The following is a 20,848-nucleotide window of genomic DNA, read 5'->3' on the forward strand; positions in this document are numbered from 1 at the left end:
TGTTTGATAAGAGTAGAATAAAACCAAGCTTGGCTCAGCTCCAGCTTTCCATAAAGACCAATCAGGCAATGAAAAAAAATAAAACCATAGTTTTATTGCCAGTACATCTAGTTTTTTGACATGACAGTCTAGCAACCTGCTACTGGCTGGCACTGGCCTCTAAATGTTTGTGAGGTGTGGCCATGATGATGGACATGCCAGGAGGCTCATAGGAGGTGGAGCCCTCCAGAAAAGGGACTTGTTTATTGTTTATGTCGTTGTTCATCAGTTACAGGTATGTAGTATGAATTTATGTTATTTTGTGTTGGGCTGTGGGTCAGTTATGCTGGGAAATTAGTCACTGCACAGTCATAGTGAGCCTCCTCGCACATTTGGTGCTCTGTATGTGCCTCTCTGTTTAGTGCTTAATAAAGAGCACGTCTTGTGGTGGAATTAAGGTGCAAAATACAGGGGTCCTGGGGGGGCCAGGACCTCCTAATTATCCTCTTGGACCCCTCGAATATTTAAAAATCATGATGTTATGTTGTTCATTAGGGTAATACAGGCACTCAAATACAAATTCAAAGAAAGCTCATTGTTTAGCACCTTCACCCACAATCAGCTTGGTGCACTGCTCTGCCTCAGGGTGGCGCTACAGCAGACTGGTTCACCCAGTTGGTCCTTCATAGCCTAGAAACTGTAACTAAGCACCTCTGAAAACCTTCACAATGATCTGTAAATCTGAAAACGCGTCCAGTTTCCCAAGAGTTTGGAGCAAAGAGTGACTGTTCCTCGTTTCTCACACTGAAGACAGAAGAGAAGATGAGGAAGATCTCAGTTAATGTGAGGGAGAGCGCCAGACCGCACTAGAACAGAGACTTCCCAAAAAGGAACTGTAGAATCAAACACAGCACTGCTGTGGTGAGTGAGTTGGCAGCCAGACAACATGGGACCCCTGAATGTCGAGGGCTATTTCACACACTAGGTGGACATCACAGTGTAGTGACCCGCTGCTGGGCTTGCACTGGCCTCTAGAGACTCTTGAGGTTTGGCCATGCCGATGGCCATGCCAAGAGGCTCGTAGGAGGTGTACGCCCTCCAGAAAAGGGACTTCATCGGTTAAAGGTATCTGGTGTGTGTTCATGCGTTATTTTCTGTTGGGCAGTGAGTGTTTGGGGTTAGTCACCCAAGAGTAGAAGTAGTTGGCTAACGTTGACCTCCCCTGTGGGAGCGGTGCTTTCTCTGTATGTACCTTTTGACCTGGTGTTAAGAAAGGGCCACTTCTGTGTCTTAATCTACATTGATGCTACAACAGCGTTGATGTAGTCTTCATGTTTTTAAGAACGGTCACTTTTCTTTTTATCACGGTTAATAAGCACTCTGTCACGACTATTTTCACTACGGCAATAGTTTTAGTCAATTACAAAAACCTTGGATGGAGAACAGTGAAGAATGAGAAGTTTTTAGGTCATTTCTATGCGATGCACCTAGAGGGGAATATTGATTAGCTCTATTTACTCGGTTCCATGCACTTTTGATGGATTTGTTCTGCGTTGAGTATTTTCAAATACATTTTTTTTGCTTCTCTTCAGGTATATCAGCGATCTGTTTTCCCTCAGTTCCATTTTAGTCTTTTATCTTTATTATTATTGTGCTGGTCCAACTCCTGTTTAGCTTTACTGTTGATCTCTCCTCCAACTTTGCAGCTTCAGTGCTTTATTTTGGGCCAGAATGACCCAAAAAGAGGAGAATAGTCATACAAACCTCAGTTCCAGATAGACGCTGATAGACGCTGGACAGACTAAGAAGTAGTAATTTAGTTTTTGAGCTGCTACTCGAGTGTTTTTACTTTTACTGCGGTCATTATTTCACTGCAGAAACAATACAGGCCCATAAATGTGCATCACCTACAGCCTTAAAAATGCACAACCGGTCAGGCTTTTAGCTATTTCACCCAGCACGCAGTTGCAAAAATGCAATTCATTATTTAATTTGACCGCCAAAAATTAAATAAGTCCATAAATGACCACTCCAACTACCCTCTGCTACACCACCATAAACCCCAGGCCTCGAGCCACAGGCTCAGCCGCTCGGCTTCATAGTGAGTGGTTCTCTCTGAACGACATCACTGTCTCTGAAATCATGGCTGTTTATTTCTCAGGACAGGAGCTGTCGACACTGCGCGTGAGATCACGAGTGCATTTCACAATCCAGCAGTAAATCCCTCCTGAGCCGTGTCGGCCAGCACGACGGTGACATGCTGAGTTACGGGTACAAGACTTGTCTGAGTGAAGCGGAGTGAGGAACAGTGTGTGATTTCAGGCTCCAGCGACACAAACATGGCAACTGGTGGTTACAGCAGGTTAATTGCCTCCAAGTACAGACTGAGCTACGTTTTTCTGCTCTCACTGAAGCAAAGCTTTGTTTAAAGGGTCCAGAGTCTACGTTTCTCTTCTAAGTTCACTGGTAATGTTTGTCATAAGTTATTTCTACATGACTAATTTCCAACTTCTCTTCATCCCTTACAGTTACACAGGCTAAATCTGTTAGTGTGCCTTTAAAAGTGACTTATGCAAATGAGATCTGTTCTAATTGGACGCCCTGCACTGTACTTTTCTCAAAAAGCTGTCCAGGCTGTAATGTGAAGCAGTCCATTAGACTGGACTGAAATCGTCAGGGCTGTGGGGAGAAAAATAAGCTGCAGGTGCTCCTTTCGGATGTGTGACAGTCAGGAGCAGCACCCCATTTAATAGTTGTCCTACACCTTCTACTCCAATAACTCAGATATAGTCTGTCTATAAGAACTGCTGGAGGCTAAATGGTGGAGCTAAATTACTGTAGCCTGAACGGGTGGAGCTAAACTGCTGTAGGCTGAATAGGCAGAGGTAAACTGCTGAAGCCTGAATAGGTGGGGCTGAACTGCTGCCCACAGGACGCTGTTGGCTGGATATTTTTGGTTGGTGGACTATTCTCAGTCCAGCAGTGACAATGAGGTGTTTAAAACTCCAGCAGCGCTGCTGTGTCTGATCCACTCAGACCAGGGCAACACACACTAACACTCCACCACCATGTCAGTGGCACCGCAGTGCTGAGAATGACCCACCACCCAAATAGTACCTGCTCTGTGTGGGTCCATGGGGGTCCTGACCACTGAAGAACAGGTTAAGAAAGTATCAGAGAAACAGATGGACTACAGTCTGTAACTGTAGAACTACAGAGTGCAGCTATACAGTAAGTGGAGCTGATATAGTGGACAGTGAGCGTAGAAACAAGGAGGTGGATTTAATGTTATGGCTGATCGGTGGATCATTTCCTTTTAACGTCCACCGATCAGCCATTTGTTCAGCTCCAGTCGTTCCTCACTGGTCAGATCTGAGCCTTTCACATTAAATAAGCTGTCAATCAAAGTGGCCCTCGGTCAGCATGCACAACAGTGTCCTTTGTGTGACCAAATATAAGCCGGACAAACAAACCTGTTGAGCCAATTTCAGAGCGACTGGAGTCGTTTAATGTTCTTCATTCACAAAGGAAACTAATCATACTCTCTCTCTCTCTCTCTCTCTCTCTCTCTCTCTCTCTCTCTCTCTCTCTCTCTCTCTCCCTCTCTCTCCCTCTCTCTCCTCTCTGCCTCATTCTCTCTCTCTCTCTCTCCCTCCCTCACCTCTCTTCCTCACTCTCTCTATCTCTCTCCCTTTCTCTACCTCTCTCTCTTCCTCACTCTCCCTCTCCCTCTCCCTCTCTCTCTCTCTCTCTCACCCTCCCTCACCTCTCTGCCTCACTCTCTCTATCTCTCTCCCTTTCTCTACCTCTCTCTCTTCCTCATTCTCCCTCTCCCTCTCTTTCTCCCTCACCTCTCTGCCTCACTCTCTCTATTTCTCGCTTTCTCTCTCCCTCACTCTCTCTCTTTCTCTCTCCCTCTCTCTCTCCCTTTTCTACCTCTCTTTCTCCCTCACCTCTCTCTCTCTTTCTCTCTCTCTCTCACCCTCCCTCACCTCTCTGCCTCACTCTCTCTATCTCTCTCCCTTTCTATACCTCTCTCTCTTCCTCACTCTCTCTCTCTCCCTCTCCCTCTCTCTCTCTCTCTCTCTCTCTCTCACCTCTCTGCCTCACTCTCTCTATTTCTCTCTCCCTCACTCTCTCTCTTTCTCTCTCCCTCTCTCCCTTTTTCTACCTCTCTCTTCCTCACTCTCTATCTCTTTCTCCCTCACCTCTCTCTCTCTTTCTCTCTCTCTCTCACCCTCCCTCACCTCTCTGCCTCACTCTCTCTATCTCTCTCCCTTTCTATACCTCTCTCTCTTCCTCACTCTCTCTCCCTCTCCCTCTCTCTCTCTCTCTCTCCCTCACCTCTCTGCCTCACTCTCTCTATTTCTCTCTCCCTCACTCTCTCTCTTTCTCTCTCCCTCTCTCCCTTTTTCTACCTCTCTCTTCCTCACTCTCTATCTCTTTCTCCCTCACCTCTCTCTCTCTCTCTCTCTCCTCTCTCTCACCTCTCTCTCTCGCTCGCTCTCTCTCTCACCTCTCACACCTTCACTCTCTCTCTCTCTTTCTCCCTCACCTCTCTCCCTCTTTCTCTCTCTCTGTCTCTCCTCTCTCTCTCTCTCTCTCTCTCTCTCTCTCTCTCTCTCTTTCTCCCTCACCTCTCTCTCCCTTTCTCTCTCTCTCTCTCTTTCTCCCTCACCTTTCTCTCCCTCTCTCTCACCCTCCCTCACCTCTCTGCCTCACTCTCTCTGTCTCTCTCTTTCTCTCTCCCTCTCTGTCTCGCTATCTCTCTCTTCCTTTCTCTACCTCTCTCTCTTCCTCACTCTCTCTATCTCTTTCTCCCTCAGTCTCCCTCTCTCTCCTTCACTCTCTCTCTCTCTCTCTCTTTCTCTGTTCCTCACTCTCTCTATATCTCTCTTTCTCTCTCCCTCTCCCTTTCTCTACCTCTCTCTTTCTCCCTCACTGTGTCTATCTCTTTCCTCCTCAGCCTCATGATTCTATACAGACCCATTGTCTTTACTAAAGAACCCCATGATGAACCATCTTGTATACACATTCATCTCAGATCACTTTGTCCTCTTTAAATTTTTCCTAATAAAAGCTACAGATTATCCCAGATTATCCCACAGACTGAGGAATTCCAGTCCCTACAAAGAGACAAATACACACACACACTCTCTGACTGGACTGGGTGGGGTATCTGAGCTAACTCAGCGCTGTTGTGCGCTCTCTCTCTCTCTCTCTCTCTCTCTCTCTCTCTCTCTCTCTCTCTCTCTGTAGGCCGGGGTAAAATAAAGGACAGCGGATTCATCCTGCAGCGGATATCAGCCACGAGGAATAAACTCTAATTAGACTAACTAATCTCAGACAGAAGAGAACTAAAGCTCCCTCTGAACTGAGGGGTCTCCGTCTGAGGGGCTGGAAAAGTGCTCATGTAGCAGTTTGTGTGGTTTTGTGTTTAGCTCTGCAGCCAATCGCAGATATTTCAGCAGGTTAAGGGTGAATATTGACTGTGTTTTTGTGTTTTTTGTGCTGCAATTACATAAATCCATATATACACAGATCAGGCATAACATTACAAGCACCTCCTTGTTTGATTTCATCAGCTCCACTTACTGTATAGCTGCACTTTGTAGTTCTACAGTTACAGACTGTAGTCCATCTGTTTCTCTGATACTCTGTTACCCCCTTTTACCCTGTTCTTCAGTGGTCAGGACCCCCATGGACCCTTACAGAGCAGGTACTATTTGAGTGGTGGATCATTCTCAGCACTACAGTAACACTGACATGGTGGTGGTGTGTTAGTGTGTGTTGCGCTGGTCTGAGTGGATCAGACACAGCAGTGCTGCTGGAGTTTTTAAACAACTCAGTGTCGCTGCTGGACTAAGAAACTATCTATCTATCTATCTATCTATCTATCTATCTATCTATCTATCTATCTATCTATCTGTCTGTCTGTCTATCTATCTATCCGTCTGTCTGTCTGTCCATCTGTCTGTTTATCTATCCATTTGTCCATCTGTCTGTTTATCTATCCATCTGTCTGTCTTTCTATCTATCCGTCTGTCTGTCCGTCTATCCGTCTGTCTGTCTATGTATCCGTCTGTCTGTCTGTCTATCTATCTATCTGTCTGTCTGTCTGTCTGTCTGTCTGTCTGTCTGTCTGCCTCTCTCTCTGTGAGGTGGCCCTGTGTAAACATTTAAAATGAATGAATTAATTGAGATATTTTTCCGGGTCACACTCAGGTTAGACCATATCCGTCCTGTTCCCACTTAAAAAAAAATTCATTTCTAATAAAGAAAATATTTCTGTTGGGATTCGAGATTTTTTTGAATGGTCAGAAGTCTGGCCTGGCTTCCAAGCGAGAAGCCTAAGCCCCCCCAACCCCCCCACCCGCCCACAGCTTTGCCCCTCGTGTCCATGTGTGCATGTGTTTCACAGGCTCTTGGTATGTGACAGCCTGAGTCAATGATGGATGGTGTCACACTATACCCGCTTCACCGTGTGTGTGTGTGTGATACTTCCTTCACTGTGTGTGAGGGCATATTACTCACTTCATCGTGTGTGTATCAACGTGAATGATTTCCAGTCCACCATAAACGTTTAGGCCCCCTTACTTGGAATCCAGCCCACCTCTTCAGCCCCACCCCCAACTTTTTCAGACTGCTCAAATCATCTGATACCAATGATAATGTTACTAAACCCAGAGGTCCTGAGCTCTTGCATTGTCATGACTATTTCCAACTCAAAGAAATAAAAGTGTGGCCAAAGCTTTCCTTTGATTGGCAGGTTTTGGCAGCCATATCACCATGGCAACCTTTTTCAGGCTGCATGTATATGTACTTTTAGTACCGTGGTTGTTTTACACCAACTCTGCAACATCTACAATGAGGCATTTATCAATGGCATCATGTGAAATCTGCCTTTCCCTCTTCAACAGGTAGTAAGGACTTGGATTAGTTGTTTCAGCTCCTGCAAAGGTTACTACTTATCTAGCTAGAGCATTAGGTAAGAGGTAAAGTTGACTAAAAACAAAGTTCAGTGTGGCTGAAAAAATGATCAAAAATCAACCGTTTGCCCCAGACATCCACACCTAGCGCGGGAAGTGCAGTCAGTCGAAGCCTCTAATTACAGTAATATGAAACTGATGTGTAAAAAAGTATAATGTGTAAAGAAAAGACACTCTCAACTTCAAATAAACAGACCAGACTTACATATATTCATAAAAGTTAAGTGATACTTTTTTAATCCCACAAACGGGGAAATTCCACCTCTGCATTTAACCCATCCCATGAAGTGAAACACCACATACACACTAGTATATACACACACACTAGGGGGCAGTGAGCACACATGCCCGGAGCAGCAGGCAGCCCTATCCACAGCACCTGGGGAACAATTGGGGGTTAGGTGTCTTGCTCAAGGACACCTCAGTCATGGACTGTTGGCACTGGGGATCGAACCGGCAACCTTCTGATCACAGGGCCAGTTCCCTAACCTCCAGCCCACAACTGCCCCCAGAAAGCTGGCTGTTTTGAACAGTGGTGGACAGTAACTCAATAAATGTAATTAGTTTCTGTACTTTAGTATTTTTGGTGTATCTGTACTGAAGTTTTTCTATTATTGGGCGACTTATTCCTTTCACTCCACTACATTTCAGAGTCTAATATCCGACTTTTTCCTCCTACATTTTGAGAAATCTGTCGTTCCTTTTGGTTTCTGTGTGTATAAAAACGTAACATGTCAAAACGAAAGAAGCGCAAAGCCAGAGCACCAATCAGGGCCCAGCGGTCACTTTGTTTAGAGCTGGTTTTGACCTGTTGGTCATACCGACCCAGTGCAGCACACGGTTCAACGTCAGCGCAGCAGCGTAAAACTTTGGGAGAGTCTGTTCAACATAAATGATGAACTAACCTAACTTTGTGTAAATAGAGCACAATATAGAAATATGTCCACATATGCAGTCGAGACTGACGCGGCTTTTTTCTGAATTTCTACAAACACCATTTCATTTTATAGTAAATTAGTTTGGGCTGGTTTATGTTTATGAACAGACGCCTACAGATCAACATAGTAAAGGAGCTCATCTGTGATCCTGAGTTTAAAGCCAGTTTTTATTCAACTTAAACTTGGAACTAAGTTGTAAATAAATCTGAAACTGAAACTTTGCTTGTGTGTAAAAAGTGATTTCAGAGCCACTCGGTTCTCCCTGATGGAAACTGTTTACCTTCAGTGTTTTGTGCTTATGATCATTTTAATAGACGTCAGCGTCACTAATTAATGACGTTCTATTAAAAGACTGGTTTACCAAGAGAGACGCTGGAGGACTTTCACCTGAAATGAGTTCATGAAGCCAGTCTGGTTATAAAAATGATAACAGGACATCAGAGCCAGAATTACTCTTTTAGTACTTTTACTTTATACTTAAGTACATTTGAAGGTAAATACTTTAGTACTTTTACTCAAGTGGAGGTCTAAAGGGAGGAACTTCTACTTTTACTTTGGGGGTCTCTACTTTAACTCAAGTACATGATTTGTGAACTTCATCCACCACAGGTTTTGAAATGTTTATACTGACTAGTTTCTGGGTTTTTTAAAGAGCATTAACTGTTTGGATTTCTGCAGTTATCTGATTATTCAGATGGTCGTGTAAACAGCTCACTCTGATTTCTTAGATCAGGGTAAGGTCTAGAAATCTGATAAAGAGGCTGGATTGTAGCTCAGTAATCAGATTTCTCAGTGTGAACTCAGCGAGCTGCGTCACCGCGAAATGCAGCAAAACACTCTTGGAGTGAAGCTGTAACCAAATAAATGCTTCACGAAATGAAGGATTTAAACGTTCTTCGCCTTTTAGATGATGTCTGTTCATAGTTTCAGGTAAAGCGACGAAGTTTAAAAAAAAAAGTTGCAGCATGAACTTTGAGTTTTGCGTTACGTTTACATCACATCTTCTTCTGTGAGTTTATTTGTTGGTTGCAAAGCAGAAATCTGATTACTGTCTGACTAGTTTACTGAAATCATTCAGAGTGGTTGGGTATGAAATGTGTTTTTCCAGAGAAATCAAAATCCAGAGAGTTAAAATTGCTCACCTTTATAATACTAGGAACCAGACGTCACATTTAATGGCTCTAAAAGCTACATCCCATTAAGTTATTACTCAAAATGGTTATGAATGTATGGCTTGAGAGTGGAGACACTGTTTTGTGATAGTTTTGTTATAAAGTTTTGGCCTAAAACGTATTTTTAGTATAAAGTTTTACTCCAGGATTAGTTTCGTGTTTCCTCTCAAAACCGGATCTCAACTGAGACCAATGCACATAAGCTAGCAGGCTTTTGATGTTACTCATCTGTTACTACAACACGGCTACCTTTTGTTTACAGTTTTTTTTGTACTGTATTCTAACCTATTTTGGAAGATCAATACGAACCAGAAAACACAAAGGAGTTGCAGCGGCTTAAAGAAGAGAGAAAGCCAAGAGAGAGAGACTGAATCTGTTGGAGCCGACGCAGAGCAACCCAGGGCGAATGGAATCTGCTGGTCTCAACAACAAACTACTTGCTACTCTGCTTTAATAGGTCATGAGGTAGGATAGTACCAGAGAAACAGATGGACTACAGTCTGTAACTGTAGAACTACAAAGTGCAGCTATACAGTAAGTGGAATTCTCGCTATATTACATATTATATACTCACTTGACTGTGCGTGTCTTTTGCGCTGCACTGGGTGGGACGATCAGGTTGAACACATCATCAAGCGCTCTGTTCTGTCCCAGCACGGTTGCTGTGGAAACTGCACAAAAAAACCCAGACATAAATGACAATTAGCATAATTACCGTACATTCATATGCAGCACCGCAGTCACCGCAGATCCTGTGCCTGCGTCAGCCTCCGGGGGGATTCACACGGCCTACAGATATCCAAACCAGCCGACGTAAACAAGACACGCGCACACATGATATTTCTGCTATTTATATAGCAACAGAAAAACTGACAGCAAGGCTCATCACATTTCAGCGGTGGATTGATTTCAGCTTCCATGATAAGCAAAAAAGGGAAACTTTTGGACGCCGTTTCTGCTGATAAGTGAGTGGTAGGAGGAAAAACAGAGCCTGGAATACAGAAACACAAAGACACAGAGTTGCAAATCAGCAAAACAAACACATCCGAAATGAATCCGAATAAAGAAAAATACAGATTCCCATTTCAAAGCAATGCGGTTATCTCTTATTCGCTGCTAAAAATAAACACTGATAACAAATCAAAGTCTGAGCTGCGGTGCGAATGGAGACGGCGGGCAAGCGTCTGTCTGAATATGAACAACCTGGATAAGGGAGAGGGGGACACAACCTTTTATTATTCTTTATTTGTTTATATATACACATTTGAGCAAGATTGATATTTTTACACATCTCTGCTACAAAGGAAAACAAAACTTTGTAAATGGTATGTTGGCAAAGTCAAATTGTCTTAAATCAAGTTAAAGTACCTACGATTTCTCATTATGTCCTAATATTTCAGATTGTTGTAAACTTATTATAAGATTGTTTACCTTCGTTTGAGAAATTCTGTGTTTGTTTTCAGTGACTCGCTTGAAACAAGCCAAATTATTTGATCGAGTAGCACTGCAGTGGAGAAGAGGGGGTCGGAAAAGCTCTGCTGTACAGCTGTAAGTAGGTTTCATAGTTTTGATCATCATCTGTCTCTTTCAGCAGCAGCACAGCAACAGCAGGAATCACATCCGAGGCTGACGCATTCCAAGGAGCTCATGCTTCCAGTTTTACATCTTATTGGAGTGTTTTGATTGGTTGTAGCTGAATGTCATCTAAAGCCAGGCGGACACTGTTTGATTTTAGAAATCCCGTCTTCGGTGACTCACACTGTGCGTTTGAATAGACCATCGTGTTCGGACAAAGGTACAATTTACACACTCGCACTGCATGAAAACAATCTGACTGACCGGCAATGTAAAACGCAGCTCCTACAGACACTCTGTCTATGGACAGTTATCAATAAAGCTGTATCATTTAAAATAGCATGCTGCACACCGAGTACTAGTCATAGAGACGCTGAGCAGTGCTGCTAACACTGTGCACTGAAGCTAAAAGCAAGGGATAATGTACACGGTAGGACAGTCCAGTCTCTCTACAGACTATTTTTCATTAATAAATCACAGGATTAATGTTTAACAGTAATTGAAACAGAAATGTAAACAGAGTAAAGTCAGTAGATGTGAACTTTGGTAGCAAACGTCAACTTTTTCGCCTCCGTTAAGCTGACCTACAAGTCTCCGCCTTTATTGGGGGAGAGGTTATGGTTATGATTGTGTGTGTTTATAAATGGGCTAAAATCACACAGTGTATTCCTGGCGGGAATCTGTCAAGACGGAACGTTAAGGTGACTGAAAACTTTGTGTCTGACTGTCACGGAGTCAGTAACATTTTACTGTGTGAGCAGAGCCTCCTTCACGGCGTTTGTTCATTAGTGTGGTAGCTACTCTCGGCTTACGTCACACAGTATCAGAGTGTTGGTATCAGTGAAATTTTATGAGTAAGAACAGATAAGCAAAGAATCAGAACGATACCCAACACTAGCACTGGTATTGATGCATACCTAATTAATTCAATACAAATCCATATTGTTTGAGCCAAATGAGCCGAAAAATGTATCAAAACAAATATGATAAGCGTTAAATACTGGAAAATTCATTTTTGACCACAAAAAAGAACAGCAAACATTTTAGCACGATAAAACTGATCATGTGTTTCCCACATCTGTGAATGAACATCTTTTAAAAATGTACATTTTTAATGTATATAGGGGGAGATGGAGACCTCTCATTGTTTACATTGGGTGTCTTAGTTTGTAACAGCATGTGAAATTTAATTAAACTAATTTAAATATTCATTTTAATTAAATGAACTAAGGGAGAAGCGGCTTAGAAAATGGATGGATGGATGGATGGATGGATGGATGGATGGATGGATGGATGGATTTTAATTTTTAATTAATTTTAATCAACTACACACTTTCTTACACAGAATGGTTCTATACTATTTGCATAACTAAATGATTCTTTGTATGGTGTAATGGAGAACGTGCTGTATATGGTTCTATACAGGGTTAAAGGGTTAAAAAAACAGTACCAAAAGGATTCTGTATAGAACCATATACAGCACGTTCTCCATCAGTCTGAAGAACCATTTCACCATGCAAAGAATTACTTAAGCCCACAAAGGGTTCTCTGAGTGTTCATAGTTCTGGATATAACCATTGTCTTTACTAAAGAACCCTAGAAGAACCATCTTTTTCATCTAGTTCTTGTGTTTATTTGTTATCATAATGTAGAAGAACCTGGAATGTTATGTGCAAAGAAAAATCCCTAATGTTGATTAAAAAAATTCCTACAGTGCTGAATTCAGTCCTGAGGTGAAGCAAGTTTCAGTGATTCTGACATACAGTAATTAACTCCTACAGTACCGAGTTCACTAAATGTTTCCTTTGCAGGTGTAAACTCAGCGCAGTAAGAGTGAATTCAATACTGTGGGTGTTAATTACTGGGTGTCAGTATCACTCAGACTTGTTTTGCCACTGAATTTGAACTTGACCTCCTATTTTGGGGAGGAGAGGTGACATGTTCCACACACAAGTCAGTCAGACTTCCTCAAGGGAGTGTAAATAACCACAGAGGTGAAAAGAACACAGAAACAACCAACCTCAAATCAGCAGATCATCGCAGACTCACCGGACGAGCAGTAGACCCTGATGACCCACAGACAGGCAGCGGCTCTTCTGGAGTTCTTCAAGTTGTGGCGCAGAAGTCCAAGCGTAACCAAAACCGCTTCAGCCTTTTCTGCCTTCACGCCAATCTTCCGGTCTGAGAGACAGAAGAACACAGCAAATTAATTACCACTGCTTCATACACAGCTTCCAGTCACTGGCCACTTTATTAGAAACACCTACCTTGTGCTTCCAGTCACTGGCCACTTTATTAGAAACACCTACCTTGTGCTTCCACTCACTGGCCACTTTATTAGAAACACCTGCTTTGTGCTTCCACTCACTGGCCACTTTATTAGAAACACCTACCTTGTGCTTCCAGTCACTGGCCACTTTATTAGAAACACCTACCTTGTGCTTCCACTCACTGGCCACTTTATTAGAAACACCTGCTTTGTGTTTTCACTCACTGACCACTTTATTAGAAACACCTGCTTTGTGCTTCCACTCACTGGCCGCTTTATTAGAAACACCCACCTAGCACTTCCACTCACTGGCCACTTTATTAGAAACACCTGCTTTGTGCTTCTAATCACTGGCCACTTTATCACTTTATTATAAAAACCCACCTTGTACTTCCACTCACTGGTCATTTTATTTGAAGCACCTACCTTGTATTTGCTCTAACTAGCCACTTTACTCTAAACACCTACCTTGTACTTCCACTAACTCGCGACACTATAAAGATTCTCCGTAGCCACTTCGTTAGAAACATCAACCTTGTGGACACTTTATTAGAAATATCTACCTTGTGCTTCCGTTTACTGGCCACTTTATTAGAAATACCTATTTAGTGCTTTCACTAATTGGCTACTTTATTAGAAACATCAACCTTATATCTCTACTATGTTGGTTTACAGGTACAGGCTGCAGCCCAGTGTCACTGCTAGGCTGAGAGTGGTCCACCACCCAAAAATGTCCAGAGAGCAGCTCTGAGCATCAACAGATGAGCTACAGTTTGTAGCTGTACACCAGCAAGAAGGATCTACAAAGGAGGGGTTTCTGATAAAGTGCACGGCTGGACTCGGGTAGCGTAACAGATCAGATTTTTGTCCTTCAGCTCCTCCTGCTTGGGCTCAAGGACAGAAGGGAATCCCAGGAATCGCTCTCACATCTTAAGTTACCCAATAGTCTGAGCGCCGGAGGGGGTTACTAAACACTGGACATGCAAAGAATGCTTAGATCATGACGTCTGACCTCAGAGGTCTGAGGCCTTTCTCCTGACCCCTCGGTAAAGCGGCTCTGTCCGCCGTAATACTGTCTGCACTTGGCAATGGAGTTGTGGCTTTGCCTGGTGTTGTATTACTGATCCTGGCAGCGCTGCAGTCGCAGCTCTCCATGGGTTTTATTGACCGGCATGCTGAGTAGGACGCTGCTGTTCAAATGAATGGATTGCATTTTCAGCTAGTTAGAGGTAAGTGGGCAGACAATCAGGAGGAGGACAGTATGTACAAAGGTCTAGATTTTCCCAGTATGTGTGTTTGGTAAATTGATGTTTTGCTTCTGCTTCCTTGGGTGTATCTAACACACACACACACACCCACACACACACCAGCAGGGTGTATTACTCTCTGCTTATTCTTCATCTACAAATCATCACTCACTTCTCTCTGTACTGTGGACTAGTAAATTCCTACTGCGTCATGTCGGCAGACTCTTCTAACATGTTTACTTTTGATAGAACAGTGGCAAAACCTCTTTAACCTTTAGATTTATTTAGTTATCAATCCTAAGGCCTAATATTCAGTAACTGCTACTAAAATTCTTCATTCTCTGCTATGAATCATTCACTAAGCACTATGAAATACCATTTATCTACTATGAGTTATTTGGTAACTAATACAAAATTTTAAATATCTACTATGGAACATTCAGTAAATACTACTGAGTAACTATATATGAGTTATGCAGTACTTACTATGCATAATTTAGTATCCACTACATATTACTTAGCATTTACAATGAATTATTCAATATCTACTATGAATTCATTCACAATGAAATATTCAGTATTATGCATTACCTAGTAAATACTATGAATCATTCAATAAACACTATCAGGTAACTAAGAATCATTCATTACCTCCTACAAATTATTCAGTATTTACTATCAATTATTATTCGGCACCCACTACAAATTATTCAGTTTCTTTGAATTATTCTGTATCCACTTCTAATTATTCAGTACATACTACAAATTGTTCAGTATCAACTATGAATTATTCAGTAGACTGTACAAAGTATTCAGTACCTACTATAATTTTCTCAGCACATATTACTCAGTATCTACTATGAATTATTCAGTATCTACTAAGAACTATTCAGTATATTCAATAAATTATTTAGTATCCACTATGAATTATTCCGTATGTACTACAAATTATTCAGCATCTACTATGAATTACTTAGTACATACTACAGATTACTCAGTATCTACTATGAATTATTCACTATATATGATAAAATATTTAGTATCTACTACAATTTATTCAGTACATACTACAAATTATTCAGTATCTACTATGAATTATTCAGTATCTACTATGAATTATTCAGTATCTACTATGAATTATTCAGTACATACTACAAATTATTCAGTATCTACTATGAATTATTCAGTACACACTACAAATTATTCAGTATCTACTAGAAGTTATTCAGTACCTACTATTACTCTCTGCTCGCTCTGCCATAATCCACAGTAGTTACTCAATAAATTATTCCCACTATGTTTCACGTGATTGGCTGCTCGTGATATGATGACACTTTATGTGTTTATGCATAAAGATTAGTCACCGTGTGAGTATCTACAGCTGGGTTAACAGAGAACGCTGTTAATCCCTGACATGAAACGTTTGGTAGATTTAATGAAGCTGAAAACTGATCGGGAACCCTGTCTAAGTTGAAGGTGGTTCATAAGACTGACCCCAGATCAGGTTGGGAGCATAAACAAAGCAGCAGCCGACCTTCCTCCCCTCTCTGCTTCATTCTTCTACCTCTCCCCTCCGTGTCTCACCTCTGTGGCCCACTTTGGCGAGCAGGTGGAGTATGGGCAGCAGGAGCGTGTAGTTCGGGCTGTAGGATCTGGACGTGTTCACCAGTGCCATCAGGAGAGCCTCACTGCCCCCTTTAGAGATCATGTAGTGGATCCGTCTGTCTGTGCCTGAAGCAGCCAGCGCAGAGAAGAAAAACAACCACAATCATGGTTCATAATCATTTTCTCAGAAATTGGGAAAAATCTGGGTTTAATAAGATCCAGCCCAATGCCAAAAAGGCCCTGCCATCTCCGCCACAGGTGCTGCTTTTTAATAATCCGCCACAGTATAGACATCTCAGCTTATTTTCTGCTTTCTTCTGGCGTTTTCAAAGTTTCAGCAGACGGAGAACTTGGCGATTAGAGCGAGGCCAACGCTGGAGGCAGGCAAATAACTCTGACTAATTACTTTATGGTAAATTAATTTCAGATTAGAGGATTAGTGGCATGTCACTCCTCCCATACAAGCACATTCAGACATTCAGTCATTGATATTTAAATCATTGTCATGAATGCAGAGGAGATAATGAAAGGCATTGGGTTTTGAACAGCTGTTGTTTGTGTAAACACGTATGGACTGAATGTGCTAACATATTGACACTATTAATGCTTTCAGTTTCAGTTTCAGCAGAGCATAAAGACACTATCAGTCCCCAAATTCACTCCAGTTTAATTGTATTTGTATTTAGCTATAGACAACAGATATTGTCCTAAAGCTCAATGCAAACCATGGGGGAAGTTTTTATCCTATTCCTGATATTTTGTTTAGCTTTTAACTACCATTTAATGCAAGTTTAATTAAACTACATTTATTCATTAGCTAAGTTAGCCTACAGTCAATTACTTGTTTGCTAAATTAGCCTACACTAGCCTGCATTAGTGTAGATTCTTTTATCTTATATTTATTAGGGTTTTGTACAATCAAATCAGATTAAATCTGAATGTCACACCCCTTCTCCAAACTTCCTGCCATCTCAGAATGTAGAACGTCTGATCAGCACCTTTTGCCATGTAAACTACAGGTGTCACAGAAACATAGCCTACAATTAATCTAAGCTAATATAAGCTACATTAAGCATACATTAGTTGTTAGCTACATTAGACAACATCGCTTTATTTCTTACTTACAGTAGCCTACTGCCTTTTCTGTGTTAGCTACCTTAGCCTAGACTAGCCTAACTTAGCGTGCGTTAGTCTATTAGCCTACGTTCCATTACTCGTTAGCTTCATTCCATTACTCGTTAGCTACACTCCATTACTCGTTAGCTACACTCCATTAATCGTTAGCTACTTTCCACTAATCATTAGCTACTTTCCATTACTTGTTAGCTTCATTCCATTACTCGTTAGCTACACTCCATTACTCGTTAGCTACACTCCATTAATCGTTAGCTACACTCCATTACTCATTAGCTACTTTCCATTACTCGTTAGCTACATTCCATTACTTGTTAGCTACTTTCCATTACTCATTAGCTACACTCCATTACTTGTTAGCTACAATCCATTAATCATTAGCTACTTTCCATTACTCGTTAGCTACACTCCATTACTCGTTAGCTACTTTCCATTAATCATTAGCTACTTTCCATTACTCGTTAGCTACTTTCCATTACTCGTTAGCTACTTTCCATTACTCGTTAGCTACTTTCCATTAATCATTATCTACTTTCCATTACTCGTTAGCTACTTTCCATTACTCGTTAGTTACTTTCCATTACTCGTTAGCTACTTTCCATTAATCATTAGCTACTTTCCATTACTCGTTAGCTACACTCCATTACTCGTTAGCTACACTCCATTACTCGTTAGCTACACTCCATTAATCGTTAGCTACTTTCCACTAATCATTAGCTACTTTCCATTACTCGTTAGCTACTTTCCATTAATCATTAGCTACTTTCCATTACTCGTTAGCTACTTTCCATTAATCATTAGCTACTTTCCATTACTCGTTAGCTACTTTCCATTACTCGTTAGCTACTTTCCATTAATCATTAGCTACTTTCCATTACTCGTTAGCTACACTCCATTACTCGTTAGCTACTTTCCATTAATCATTAGCTACTTTCCATTACTCGTTAGCTACTTTCCATTAATCATTAGCTACTTTCCATTACTCGTTAGCTTCATTCCATTACTCGTTAGCTACTTTCCATTACTCGTTAGCTACTTTCCATTACTCGTTAGCTACTTTCCATTACTCGTTAGCTACTTTCCATTACTCGTTAGCTACTTTCCATTAATCATTAGCTACTTTCCATTACTCGTTAGCTACTTTCCATTACTCGTTAGCTACTTTCCATTAATCATTAGCTACTTTCCATTACTCGTTAGCTTCATTCCATTACTCGTTAGCTACTTTCCATTACTCGTTAGCTACTTTCCATTAATCATTAGCTACTTTCCATTACTCGTTAGCTACTTTCCATTACTCGTTAGCTACTTTCCATTACTCGTTAGCTACTTTCCATTAATCATTAGCTACTTTCCATTACTCGTTAGCTTCATTCCATTACTCGTTAGCTACTTTCCATTACTCGTTAGCTACTTTCCATTAATCATTAGCTACTTTCCATTACTCGTTAGCTACTTTCCATTACTCGTTAGCTACTTTCCATTACTCGTTAGCTACTTTCCATTAATCATTAGCTACATTCCATTACTTGTTAGCTACTTCAACCTATATTAGCCCATTAGCCTACTCGTTAGCAGCTGTTTTCTTGCTGTATTTACTGTATAACATGCTGGCTTAAGTGTTTTAATAACAACACTATAAAATCGCTCATTTTAAAAACAACTTACTTAACCACACAATAAACAACAGAGAAAAATATAATTAAAGCCGTCATTGAGTTTTTTATTCAAAAACTGCAGAATGAAAAATCTCGGGCCCTATTTGTGATACCACCCCACGGTGGCCCACAGTGCCACCTCCTCCGTGGGGCCACAGGAGAGGTAAGCCTCAGGAATGAGGTCTGCGCATGGACCCTTCTCACTACATTAGCCTGCACTGGCCTACGTTACCCTACATCCTGTTACTGGTTAGCTACATCGGCCTTAACTGGCCTAATTTAGCCTATATTCCATTGCTTGTTAGCAACATTAGTCTACAGCATTACTTGCTCGTGACATTAGCACATCAGAGAAAGCTCACCTGCAGAAAGCAGCTCATCCAGCACGTTCAGGATGTTCAGGGTGTTCTCAACGTCTCCAGCATTCTGTAAACAGAAGACACCAATCATGTCCCACTAAATCTACAGTCACGTCCCGCCTGGTCTATATGACTGTAGGGAGTGTGTTCTCGCAAAATAGCATCGCGGCTGTGATTCGGTCGCCGTAGATCATCACAGCCGTGATGTTATTGGTGATAACACACTCCTCCAGTGTTCTACTGCTTTAATACAACAGTTCAATAAATACAGTAAGAAATGAATAAACTGGCCGTAACACGGCGTTTAATGTTTTAATGTTCAGCTCCTTCCTCCAAATTACGGTTCCTTAACGAGCAGCTTGGTGCTACGTCAGAGTAACGAGCTCCATCCACTTGCTGCACAGCCAGCAGTTCGTTCCCCAGCTCCACACAGACCGACCGACAGTTTGGGAATTTAGTGTCGTCTCGTCTTCAGAGTTGGACCAAATCATCTGTCGGTCAATTGTGATCTTAACAGTGTCCGTTTTCTGTTTCTGGCAAAGTAAGAAGTGAAAACGTTCAAACGGCTTGAGCGTCTCCTACAGCTGTCAAAGTTGTTGCTTAGCAACGGAGTTGCCCAGCGGAGTGATACAGTGTTTGGGGATAAACCCAAGATGTTATGGTGGAATAACAGCACAGTTAGAATTTAAAAGTTCTAAAATTCTCTCTTAGAAAATCTCAGTGATTAGAAGCTCCAGTTTTGGAGGCTTCAGCTCATCAGTTATTTCAGGCCAAGAAATGTTACACAATGTTTGAAGAATAACAATCTGTCAACTTTTCTTCTTCAGTCTAAAATTAAAATGAAATTTTTGAGACACTGTAACTCCGGGTTCTCCGGTTTCCTCCCACAGTCCAAAGACATGCAGTCAGGCCGATTGGACGTGCTAAATTGCCCCTGGGTGTGAGTGACTGTCTGTGTCTGTCTGTCTGCCCTGCGATGGACTGGCGACCTGTCCAGGGTGTATCCTGCCTTCCGCCCGATGACTGCTGGGATAGGCTCCAGCACCCACCCCATCCCCCCACCACCCTTGTGACCCTGATGGAGAAGCGGCTTAGAAAATAGATGGATGGATGGATGTAATGAAAACAACTCAGCACAGCAGGCAGGCTTCTGCGTCTGACCCCGAGGGTCCCACGGCCCCACAGTGTAAACCCAGCAGCAGCTGATGGACAAACAGTAAAGGGTCGTAATCCCACACAGGGAGAGAGAGTGTGTGTAACTGAGTGAGTGTGTGTGTGTGTGTGTGTGTGTGAACGGTTCTGATCTTTCTCACCCTTAGTCAAGCTATTTTGCTATTCTATTTATCTGTCAGTCAGTCAGTCAGTCTGTGTCTGCCTGTCAGTCTGTCTGCCTGTCTATCTATATACCTCTGTCAGTCTGTTGGTCAGTCAGTCTGTGTCTGTCTATCTCTCTATCTGTGTGTGTGTCAGTCAGTCAGTCTGTTTGTCTGTCTTTCTATCTATGTATCTGTCAGTCTGTGTGTCTGTCTGTCTGTCTGAATGTCAGTTTGTACTGAGTAAAGATGTAGTCTTGGCTCTGTTTACTCTCAGTCTGTGAGGGTAATTCAGGTGTTGTTTACCTGTGTGTGAAAAAGCGGTTAATTTCCTCCATTTAGCCGTGTGGATGTAACGTCTATGAGTGAAAGGAAGCGCAGTAGAAAATAAAAACCTAATAAGGTCACAACACAGACCTGTCATTACAGCTTTAGTGGGAGGAGAAGTGCAAACGAGAGAATGCTGAAGAAATCTCCTGCTGTTACACACACACACACACACACACACACACACACACACACACACACACACACACACACACACACACACACCATCTCTCTGCCATCTGGGAGAATTACACACTTTAATGATTTAACGATTCCAGGCTGA

The 20,848-nt window shown here is 42.0% G+C and overlaps 1 protein-coding gene across 1 annotated transcript in view; it reads right to left on the reverse strand.

Moving 5' to 3' along the window:
• Nucleotides 1-20,848, reverse strand: part of LOC108438530 (cytosolic carboxypeptidase 4) — a 319,250-nt gene that overhangs the window by 249,946 nt on the left and 48,456 nt on the right. Inside the window, exons 3-6 of the mRNA XM_037540410.1 lie at nucleotides 18,929-18,992; nucleotides 15,754-15,900; nucleotides 12,703-12,834; nucleotides 9,653-9,749 (exon numbers count right to left, since the gene is read on the reverse strand). Coding sequence (XP_037396307.1) covers nucleotides 9,653-9,749; nucleotides 12,703-12,834; nucleotides 15,754-15,900; nucleotides 18,929-18,992 — 440 coding nt within the window. The remainder of the gene's footprint in view (nucleotides 1-9,652; nucleotides 9,750-12,702; nucleotides 12,835-15,753; nucleotides 15,901-18,928; nucleotides 18,993-20,848) is intronic.

The sequence above is a fragment of the Pygocentrus nattereri genome, chromosome 8 (genome assembly GCF_015220715.1).
Source record: "Pygocentrus nattereri isolate fPygNat1 chromosome 8, fPygNat1.pri, whole genome shotgun sequence".
NCBI classification, from domain to species: domain Eukaryota; kingdom Metazoa; phylum Chordata; class Actinopteri; order Characiformes; family Serrasalmidae; genus Pygocentrus; species Pygocentrus nattereri.